We start from the raw sequence: 11,552 nt of genomic DNA, 5'->3' as shown, positions 1-11,552 counted from the left end.
ATGGAATTGACTACACAGAGACATTTGCACCTGCAGCTAAGATCAACACAATTCGAGTATTACTATCTTTAGTTGCAAACCTAGATTGGCCATTACAACAGTTCGATGTGAAAAATGCCTTTCTACATGGCAAGTTATCTGAAGAAGTATACATGGATCTTCCACTAGGATGCATGGTGTCAGAAAAGCAATGTCAGAAGGTGTGCAAATTGAAGAAGTCATTGTATGGGTTGAAGCAATCCCCGAGAGCTTGGTTTGGAAGGTTTACAAAGTCAATGAGAGCTTTTGGCTATCGTCAAAGTAATTCAGATCACACTTTGTTCTTGAAAAAGCAACATAGTAAGATTACAGCACTCATCGTATATGTGGATGACATGGTAGTTACAGGAAATGATCCTGAAGAAAGAAAAGCTCTGCAAAATTGTCTATCTAGAGAATTCGAAATGAAATATCTAGGTCCTCTGAAATACTTTCTTGGGATTGAAGTTTCTCGATCAAGTGAAAGAATTTTTCTGTCTCAAAGAAAGTATGCCTTAGATCTTTTACAGGAGACTGGGATGTCGGGATGTCAACCTGTTAATACACCAATAGAAAAAGGTATGAAATTGTGTGTTGAGTCTAATCAAGTATCAACCGATAAGGGAAGATACCAGAGACTTGTGGGGAGATTAATGTACTTAGCTCATACAAGACCAGATCTTGCTTATGCATTGAGTGTAGTGAGTCAATACATGCATAATCCTGGAGAGCAACATATGAATGCAGTCATGCGTATTTTGAGGTATTTGAAGAATGCTCCTGGGAATGGAATTTTGTTCGTTAAAAATGTTGATCATTAGAGTATAGAAGTATATACTGATGCTGATTGGGGCGGTGCAGTGGATGATAGGCAATCTACATCTGGTTACTTTACCTTTGTAGGTGGTAATCTTGTGACATGGAAAAGTAAGAAGCAGAATGTCGTCGCCCGTTCAAGTGCAGAAGCGGAATTTAGAGGTATGACTCTAGGACTTTGTGAGGCATTATGGCTAAGACTCCTCTTACAGGATTTAGGTTACCTATCTAGGCAACCAATCCGATTGTTTTGTGACAATAAAGTCGCATGTGACATTGCTCATAATCCAATACAACATGATCGTACAAAGCATGTCGAGGTGGATAGATTCTTCATTAAGGAAAAGTTGGATGATAAGATTGTGGAATTGCCTAAGATTCGATCAGAAAATCAATTGGCCGATATCCTTACCAAAGCTGTCTCAAGTCAAGTGTTTTCAAAAATTTTAGACAAGTTGGGCATGTGTGACATCTATGCACCAACTTGAGGGGGAGTGTTGAGATATTAGGAATGCTTTCCTTATATCATTCTTTCCTTATATCATTTAGTGTTGAGATATTAGGAATGTTTAGATATTAGGAAAGTTGAGATATTAGGAATATTGAGATATTATGAATATTGAGATATTAGGAATATTGAGATATTAGGAAAACTGAGATATTAGGATATTAGTTGTTATTTCCTTATATCATTCTTTCCTTGTATCATTCTTTCCCATTCTTAGAATGGCGATTACCCTCTATATATACTCTGTTAATGAACGAATGAGAAAAATTAATAAAAAAACTATCATTTATCAATTTGAAGACATTTTTCATACCTTGATTGCATTTTTCGTATTATGATCACATTTTTCGCACTTTAATCATATTTTTCATACCTTGATTACATTTTTCATACCAAAATAATATTTTTCATCCCTTAATAATATTTCTTTTACTTTGGCATTTTTCATATTTGAGTCACATTTTTTGTATTTTGGTTACATTTTTCATATCTTGGTGACATTTTTTTGTATCTTAATCACATTTTTTCTACATTACTCACAATATTCACATCTTAATCATATTTTTCGTACATTGATAAAATTATTCATAACTTTATCACATTATTCATACATTGGTCATATTGTTATCTCCACAAGTGTAGAATTCTCATTGATGGGTTAAAATAGCCTAGTTGAAGATCCAAACCTATATTTTGATGGACATAAAACATTAGACGATGTCAATTAAATCAATTAAGAAATAAGAAATAAATTTTAAAAACTATATTTAAGCTTTTGATATTTTAATACAATCATATCAATATAATCGAATTCTAACATAAGAAACATTATAATTACCTTGCTAATAACAAAGTAAGCAGGGATGGTATATGATGAAATTTGTATTTTTATTAATAAATACATTTTATAATATTTACATGGATTTCTTTTTTATTTTATATCTATTTTTATTTTTATTTTCTCAATATTCATGTCCTATTTATTTCATATAAATCCAAATATAACTATTTTTAAAAATTTAGAATGGATGGCCAAGATCTCATCTTCCACATCCAATGCTCCTAAGAATTTGGTACTTCCCTATGGGATAGTTAGAATTTTCCAAAAGATAATAGACCAAAACATATATTATGATTAGCTCTACTTTTGACTTTTGAGTACGTACCGATTGGAAGCCGCAAGGGATCATAAAATAATACTCTCATGTTTTTTATTTCAGAGGACGCGCCAGTCCTCGCCGCGACGAGCTTTTATAAATTTCGAGATTTAACCATCATTGTCGAGTGGCACAGCAGCTTTGATGCCTTGAGATCTCAGATTTCATGAGCTTGGCAGCGTTCCAGCAGGAGAGAAAGAAGGCTCTAGCAGAATAAAATGTGATTGGCGGTGGGTGTTTTACTCTAAAAGTGAATGACCACAAGTTTCTCTTCTTTATGCCATGCACCGGATGTTCTCCTCATCTGGGCTTGGGACCAAAGGATACAAGTTCTATTCAAGGACGCTGCTTTTCTATGCGTGGAAACATTTTCTCGGAATTTGAAACATTTTCCCAGAATTTTGAAGCCTCGGTTTCAGCAGCTCATCACTTAACTACATCATAAATTGGTATTTTATTGTTCTAGCAATGCGCCACGGAAGAACACTTTCTTCTTCGGCGGCTGCTGGTGCGGGTGTTAAACTTGGAGATATGCTTTTAGTGGCCTCCATTTCGAAAACACTATCTGAGCGCGGGACTCGGAGCCCTGACCTCGAGTCCATTCCAATATCGGAGTCTCTTGTTGTGCAAATTCTTGGGAGAAATTCGATTGATGTCTTCAGGAAGGTGGAGTTTTTCAGGTGGTGTTCTTTCAGGCATAATTACAAACATTCGGTGGGCGCTTACTCTCACATTTTCCGAATTGTGTGCAGAGCCGGAGCTGAGTTTCTGGACCAAGTCCCGCTCCTGATGAGCTCCATGAAGGATGATGGAGTGGTTGTTGGCCAGGAAACCTTCAAACTCCTGCTTGATTCTCTTATTCGGGCGGGTAAATTTGATTCGGCACTTGAAATTCTTGATCACATAGAGGAATTGGGGACTGGCCTGAACTCCTATGTGTATGACTCTGTTCTTGTTGCTTTAATTAGAAAAAACCAATTGGGTTTGGCCTTGCCCCTCTTTTTCAAGCTATTGGGTGGTGATGAAGGGCAGGGAGGTGTCCCGGTTCCTGAATCCAATGCCTGTAATCAGTTGTTGGTTGCTCTGAGAAAAGCAGACATGAAAATTGAGTTCAGAAATGTGTTTGAAAAATTGAGAGCAAAGAAGGATTTTGACTTGGATACACAGGGTTACAACATATGCATACATGCATTTGGGTGTTGGGGTGATCTGGGTACTGCTCTGAACCTCTTCAAAGAGATGAAGGATAAGAGCTTGAATTCTAGTTCTTTTGGCCCTGATTTGTGCACCTATAATAGTCTGATTCGTGTGCTGTGCTTGGTCGGGAAGGTGAAAGATGCTCTCATTGTTTGGGAGGAATTGAAAGGGTCTGGGCATGAGCCTGATGCTTTCACTTACCGAATCCTTATTCAAGGGTGCTCTAAATCATATAGAATGGATGATGCGATGAGGATATTCAATGAGATGCAGTATAATGGATTCTGTCCAGATACCATTGTTTATAATACTCTACTGGATGGGCTATTTAAAGCCAGGAAAGTTATGGAAGCTTGCCAAGTGTTTGAGAAGATGGTTGAGGATGGGGTAAGGGCATCGTGTTGGACTCATAATATTGTGATTTGTGGCTTGTTCAGGAATGGGAGGGCTGCAGCAGGTTACACTCTATTTTGTGACTTGAAAAAGAAGGGGAAGTTTGTGGATGGAATCACGTATAGCATTGTTGTGTTGCAGCTTTGTAGGGAGGGGCAACTTGAGGAAGCACTGCAGTTGGTGGAGGAAATGGAGGCTAGAGGGTTTGTTGTTGATCTTGTTACCATAACATCCCTCTTGATTGGATTCCATAAGCAAGGTAGGTGGGATTGGACAGAGAGGCTCATGAAGCACATTAGGGATGGTAATCTAGTACCAAATGTCCTCAACTGGAAAGCCAACATGGAGGCTTATATGAAAGCCCCACAAAGCCGAAGAAAAGATTATACACCAATGTTCCCATCTGAAGGTAACTTGAGTGAAATCATGAGTTTAATTAGTTCTGCTGACACGGAGATGGATGGCAGCCCTGGTTCAGAAGAGGATGTGGCTCAACATGAGGATCAGTGGTCATCATCCCCATATATGGATCAATTGGCCAGTCAATTGAAGTCCATTGATGTTTCTTCTCAACTGCTCTCATTATCCAGAGGCCAACGAGTCCAGGCAAAAGGGATAGACTCATTTGACATTGATATGGTCAATACTTACCTATCAATATTCTTGGCCAAAGGAAAGCTGAGCTTAGCCTGCAAGTTGTTTGAGATATTTAGCAATATGGGTGTCGACCCTGTGATTTACACCTACAATTCCATGATGACTGCATTTGTCAAGAAGGGCTATTTCAATGAGGCATGGGGCGTTTTTCATGAAATGGGAGAGAAGGTCTGCCCACCAGACATAGCAACATACAATGTGATAATTCAAGGCTTGGGGAAGATGGGAAGAGCAGATCTAGCTAGTGCTGTTCTCGATATGCTAATGAAGCAAGGTGGATATCTTGACATTGTGATGTATAATACACTGATTAATGCTCTTGGGAAGGCTGGGCGGATTGATGAAGCAACCAAGCTTTTTGAGCAAATGAGGAGCAGTGGGATAAATCCCGATGTTGTCACTTTTAATACACTTATAGAAATTCATGCCAAGGCAGGTCAACTAAAGGCTGCATACAAGTTCTTAAAATTGATGTTGGATGCTGGATGCTCCCCCAACCATGTTACAGACACAACCCTGGATTTTCTGGGGAAGGAGATTGAGAAGTTGAGGTACAAAAAAGCATCAATCATACGCACTAGTAAAGATGATTCTTCTTGAAGAGGAATTTTGTGGGCAAGGTTGATCCAGGGTTTTGCTGGATTTGTTGGGGATGTGACAGCCTTACAATGGAGTTTGGAGCTTAAGGTATGATCTTCTCTTTGGTTGGGCTCTCAGTACCAATTCCTGATTCAGAGTTTGCAATTACCATGACCCAGAATGTCATTGAAGAAATACACTCTCCCATAGCCATCACAGAGGATTGCAAACAGCCAACCTTAGGTTGATGGCAATGCAAAATGATGCATACACTCAGGGAAGCAAACAACAGAGCTGGTGTCTTAGCCAAACATGGGCACTGCTACAAATGTCACCATGGAAAATTTTGCCGAACCGCCATGTCTGTAAGAGCTGCTGATGGCTTGCCTTCAAGGATTGACTTGTTTGAGGCTTTGCTGGTCTTGCTCCTGTTACAAAGAAACAAAAACTTAATGACAAGAATAATAATAATGCTGCTTGTACCACAAACTGGCAAGACTGATTACAAAGAACATTTGAATTTGATTTGACAATAATGTTAACACATATTATCTTTGCGCAATCTAATTCTGAAGTATGTGGTTAACTAGATCTTAACAATGGATCACCATGGTCCATGGGATGCTCTTCTTTTTCTGACACTTGAAACTTCTTCACATATCAGGATTGTATAGTCGTGTACTCTGCATGGCATCTCCAGTTATGATCTTTGAAAGTGGTGAACAAAATGTATCCTTCAAATTTAATATAGAGTTTAGTGAGTTCTGAAATTTATTTTTTTCCATTTATGCAAATTGCAACCTTCTACTGGCATATCGAGTAAAACTACCGTTTCACTTCAATCTCCCTTTGTTTGAATGGCAAATGAAATAGGGAAGAAGTTTGTTCATATCATTGGGTTGTGCATTTGCATTATGGCTCAACTCAAATGGGCTTTTGATTTGATTTACATCGAGCTATGCAGTATGAAGGTAAATGAGGAACCATAATGACCAAGAGGGGTGTTGGCCATGATCTTTCTGCCGCCAGAAATGGGGAATTTTTAGAATTTGCGGTTGTAGCTTACACAATCTTGAATTTTTTGGATGTTAAAAGTTTGTCACTGCATGGTGTTGGCTTCAGTTTTGATCAACAGAAACCGTTGTTTTGGTCAGAATGATCTCCTATTCTGTTCCAAAGGTTCAAATTCTCGATGCCTATCAAGGAAAAAAAAAAAATTGAAATTCAGGATTGAACCAATCTTCCCTTGCAGGCCTACAGAAATTCATTATTCATTGAATGCGCAGAACAAAGCAGATATCAGGACAGTTCAGCAAGCAAAATATTTGTGAAAATCAATCAATATGTGCTCTTCTCCCCACTACAAAAGCTGGCTTTCATAGGTAAAATGGGCTTGTCGCTTTCTATTGAATGACCAAATAAAATGGCCAAAATTACAATTACAATCAGTCAGAAACAGCTCATCACTGAAATATGGATGCACACAGGCAGTACATAATTAAATTCTCACTCACTACTGTATAGTGTAAGATGAGCTGCATCAGCCTGTGTCTGGGTGAGAAACCAACCCAAGTGCATCATCGCTAGAAACTGAACCCAAAACAGGGAGTCTCACTCAATTGCTGGGATGGGAAAAAGGAAAACAGAATGAACCATTATACCATCTGTGCAAGTATTGCCGGCCATGGTTGCATATAACTCTCTGGTTTTTCCCCCTTTAAAACTGTAGTCACTGTGAATGATTTTGTGATTTACAAGGTAATGAAAGCAGGATGCTGAAACTATCTCCTGTGGTCCCACCAGTCTGGAACTTTCAACCTTCGGCTTCTATGTACATCAAGGTTGGCCCTGGGAAGCTTGTGCTTTACCTGTCTCCATAGCATATCAATAGCGTCTCCTTTCTTTGGGGGGTACTGGAATTCATAGTGATGGGAGATGTACTTAAGATGCCTCCACATTTCAACCCATCTCTCTTTGGGAATTTGCCGGAGCTGCTCTATCATGTAACCTGGTTCCAATGCCTCTTTATCAGAGAAGAAAATTGAGAACTGTGTGTAGTCAATCTCATCCTCATAGGGGAGCTCAATTTGGTCGCTCACAATCACTGGAACGCAGTGGCTCACAATAGCATCAAACAGGCGGCAAGATGAAGGGGTGTCTCCTGCTGGATGCAGACAAAACTTCGATGATCGCATCCCTTGAGTGGACTGTCATACCAGAAAAGAGAGATAAGATCGATGGTGAAAATGCAATTGTAAATACTTGAAAAATGCAAAAGATCATGGTATCCAACTTTGTGAGCCTCTAATTTCTAAGCATGGATTCTATCATATTCAGTAAACAGGGACTTGGCTTTTCAATGACCTCAATATAAATGGAAGTCCTCTTTGAAAAGAATAAAAGAAAAACATGCACACCCCAAAGTTGACAAGAACAAAGTTTAGATAAAAATCCAGCTGCTTTGACAACCTGTATGATCAATTCTTTGCTCTGCCAAAGTTCCACAATAGAAATTTTCTTGCCTAGCAGAAAATTTTGAGTTTACAACAAGATGATGATGTTTGGCTCCCAATAATCATACTACTATACAAAGGACAGTGGTTCCTATTTGTATTGTTATTGACAAGAAGACTTCTACACCTTAAGCACCAACCCACCACAATATAATAAACAGCCATAACACTCCCTTCAAAAATTGAACTTTCAGCAAATGACTAAACTAAAGATCAGGATTATTTTACAATTTTTTTATGATAGTTTAGGAGGGTTGACAGTATGTAAAAATAAGGTACTGAGAATTACATTTTTAAATTTTCCTCATTAAATTTAGCTTTACCTTATTTCTAACATACTTGCTTCAAGGTGAGGTTGAATACAGTAACTGTTAAGAGTTTATGTTAAGTCCCATAATTGCCACCCTTGATTTTCAACAATAATGTGTTAGGCTATAAACTTGTAGGACATCAGTCATATCTCATCATGATCCTTCTTAGGGGTATTCTTCCACATAAATGTCTAAAGAACGTCTCTAAAGCTCCAACTCTTATTCTCAAAAGTAGAATTTTCCTAACACATGAAACATGCATTTTGAGAATAAATTGGCTGAGCTCCTCAATAGGATAGTCAAACAGATCTACCTGGTACCAATGGTAAGGTACAGGCTGCAAGGACATGAATCACATGTAATGTGACTGCAAACCAGGTAATACAGAACTATGGGGTCCTTCCAAAGTTCATGAAGAAAAAGAATAGTAGTTAATAAACAAACATCTCTTAGAAAGATCCCTAGAAGCATTAAGCATACACATCAAACAAAGGGCAGCACCATCCCTGCTGTCTAGCTGACCCTTATGCATGCAAGCCAAAGGCTCCATTCATATACTTATCAGTCTCACATGGCAAGGCAACTGACAAAGACTTCTCAGCATATCAGGAACCTTGTTGAAAAGAAATGTAAGTTATCAACAAACAATCAAATGGAAATCACTGATGACAAACAAAATATCAGTATTGGCGGCACTCATGGAGGGGGGCGTTGGGGACCCATCATAATGGCTCAACAGTACCAAAACAATATTTTTTATTTTCAGAGAAAAAAACACTGATCAAGCAGAAAGATACTATCAGTAATCTCCTAATGCTTGCAAAGTAGTAGGTATTTCAGTATATAGATATGCACATAACAATATCAATTTTACACCAACTCACCAAGTCTATTAATATTGTACATACCACTTTTATATTTGCTCCCGATGCAAAGCTCTGTTCATATATGACATCATCATACCCAGCTAACAACTTAGCCAGTTTAGCACGAACAATTCCTTCCTGCAACATTACAGGGATCAAAATCATTTCTAGTTCCAAATATAAGTAATTATGATGATATGTTGATCACCTCTAGAACCAACATACATCTTTCCTGATTGTCCTCCCCCTGAAGAATAAAAGTGTGGTGCGGGACTCATATGGGTCTGGAGAATTATCATCTGTAAAGGAATCAACCACGTGCACATAAGGGGCCACCACATCTTTCCTCAGGTTTGATATCTCTTTAGGATAGCGTCCAAAATCTGCAACAATAAGAATAGATGTGTTCACCTGTTCCCGAAAAAATCTGAAAGCATTCGGATGATGCATGGGAATCACATGGTCCCTGCCTCCAGATCTCTGCCAGTACTTGGATTCCCTCAAAATCTTTAGTATGTCAATCTGAAATTGAAAGCAAACCATACCCAATTATCAATAAAATACAGAAGACATGGAAAAATATATATATAAAAAAGAAATCTCCGGATAATGGCATTTAAAGAGATTGATTAGTCCCACATAACAATGATAATTTAGCAACAGATAACACTCAGGAGTGGACTGACAGACTTCAGGCAAAGAAAGAAAGGTGGGTTTTCAACAATAGTTGCCAAGCAATAGCAACATTTTCAACATCCTGCACAAAGGGCTTTGGAAATCAAAAAGCTGATTTTATAAGTACCAAACACATTAAAATGTTGAACTCCTAGAGAACCCTGAGGGAACTTTTACAGTCAATAGCCTAACCATATACCACCTAAAAGATCTCCAGATTCCACATAAAACCAAATAAAATGACTTAGAGCTGTTCAATTTCCCCTTCAAACTCTGATTCTAGCGTTGTTTAAAAAAAATCCATCCATCTCTAATCTAAATGCCAGTGATTCAACTTAGTTCCCAGGTATAATTCCATTTTCAAATTGCATAAAACCCTTTATAAAACAGTGGTATTCTCTCTACTTCACCACTTAGGAGAATTCCAAATCTCACATATAACCAAACAAGATGAAAAGAAGCATTTAATTTGCTCTTGAAATTACCTGTCCATTTCTAGCCAACATGCCATTCTTTAAGGCTTCAATTGCAATTAGGAAGTATAATCCCAATCTCCAATTGGATAAAATTCTTAGTCATATCTTGATGGAATGGCAATCCATACAGAATCCAACTGTCAGGCACTGGGCTCAGTACCAGAGCAAGGCATCATTCAGAGAGCTTTAGACTGCCGATGGGTTTGGTGCTCCCTAAACCTACAGGTTCCTACTTCACTAACCAAATCAATAATAGCTATAACTAGAACAACTGTCAGAAAGTTATAACATTTTTGCATTTATTTAGTCGAATCTCCCAGATGCAAAATCAATTTTACTATAATTGCTAATCTGCTACAAGATTACGATGATTAAAAATCTCACCAAAACAGTCGTCAAAACTTCCTAAAATTCAAATCACCAAATTCCACAAACAACTAAACTACTAAGAAAACAAGGTTCAACATACCAAGAAAAACTCTAAACCACAGCAAACACAGCCAAGTACCTGCAATTGCCGATCGAACTCCGTATCCGGATCTGTCATATTATGCCCATGAGTATTGAAACTCAACGACGAAAAAAACGGCACAAAGAACGCATCAGCCATCTCCGGATCCCAAACCCTAACCGCCTCTCTGGTCTCATTCCCGCCACCCCCATCGTACAGAAGCGAAGCCATCATCCAATACTCCACACTGTGCTGCTTCTTCAGTCCAGAATTCGACGGCCACGGCGGCAAATTCTCCGCCGTCACCGGCGACTCATCTGCCGGGCTCCGGCGCCGCAACATCCCGACGTGGAACCGCCGGGGGAGATCGTACATGTAGACCATGAGAGGACCTCCTCCCGTTGAACATGGAAAGCGTCCACCCGGCCTTGGCAATAGAATGGGGTACAAGTAGGATCGGAGATCAACGGTAGCGATGAAGATGGAGGTGGTGAGAAGGAGGAGAGCCAAGATAAGCACAGAAATGGTTGCTTTTCCGACCATTTTTCACCGATCTGATGATAAGATCAGATAAAGTTCATCCCTCCAATGTTGTGTTTCGACAGTTAAAACGGTAAACCGGCCGATTTTTATTTTTGGCCGTATTCAGAATGAGGAGATACAAAGAGTGGGGAAGATTGGATCTGACGTTAGAGAATGTTGCACCTTTGAAGTATTTTATCCGCTGAGTGGATCGAGGCTATGTTACCGGACTAGTTGTTGGAAAACATAAATGTTATTTTTCTCTTCAATTTATGACGATCTACGAGATTGTTGGAGACTTGGAGCCACGTTCTGTGTTTTGATTGTCCACGATCATATAAATAATAGAATTGAAATTGACTCGTTTTAATATTTGATCTCGATTTTCTGAGCCGGTTTAACAATTGGTGTTT

General features: G+C 38.7%; 2 protein-coding genes across 7 annotated transcripts; one reads left to right on the top strand and one right to left on the bottom strand.

Annotated features, from left to right (window-relative positions):
• The first annotated feature begins 2,497 nt into the window (after positions 1 to 2,497).
• Positions 2,498 to 5,892, top strand: LOC100266135 (pentatricopeptide repeat-containing protein At4g01570). Its single transcript, XM_002272520.4, has one exon. The coding sequence runs from the start codon at positions 2,968 to 2,970 to the stop codon at positions 5,344 to 5,346; it is 2,379 nt and encodes a 792-aa protein (XP_002272556.1). The 5' UTR covers positions 2,498 to 2,967; the 3' UTR covers positions 5,347 to 5,892.
• Positions 5,893 to 6,699: 807 nt separating this feature from the next.
• Positions 6,700 to 11,552, bottom strand: LOC100260931 (probable arabinosyltransferase ARAD1). 6 transcript variants are annotated; one of them, XM_059734440.1, is made up of 5 exons: positions 10,675 to 11,521; positions 9,486 to 9,537; positions 9,241 to 9,398; positions 9,034 to 9,153; positions 6,700 to 7,532 (listed from the first exon to the last, which is right to left on the bottom strand). In XM_059734440.1, exons 1-5 carry the CDS (start codon positions 11,158 to 11,160, stop codon positions 7,107 to 7,109), a joined length of 1,242 nt encoding a protein of 413 aa, XP_059590423.1. In that variant the 5' UTR covers positions 11,161 to 11,521; the 3' UTR covers positions 6,700 to 7,106. The 6 variants fall into 6 exon arrangements, with proteins under 6 accessions (XP_059590423.1, XP_059590443.1, XP_059590413.1 ...); XM_059734460.1 differs by having other exon boundaries at positions 9,058 to 9,153; positions 10,675 to 11,514; XM_059734430.1 differs by having other exon boundaries at positions 9,058 to 9,153; positions 9,241 to 9,537; positions 10,675 to 11,552.

This window comes from Vitis vinifera, chromosome 1, assembly GCF_030704535.1.
Source record: "Vitis vinifera cultivar Pinot Noir 40024 chromosome 1, ASM3070453v1".
Classification (NCBI taxonomy): domain Eukaryota; kingdom Viridiplantae; phylum Streptophyta; class Magnoliopsida; order Vitales; family Vitaceae; genus Vitis; species Vitis vinifera.
Note: the sequence above shows the minus strand (reverse complement) of the source record. Positions and strands in the feature narration are given on the sequence as shown.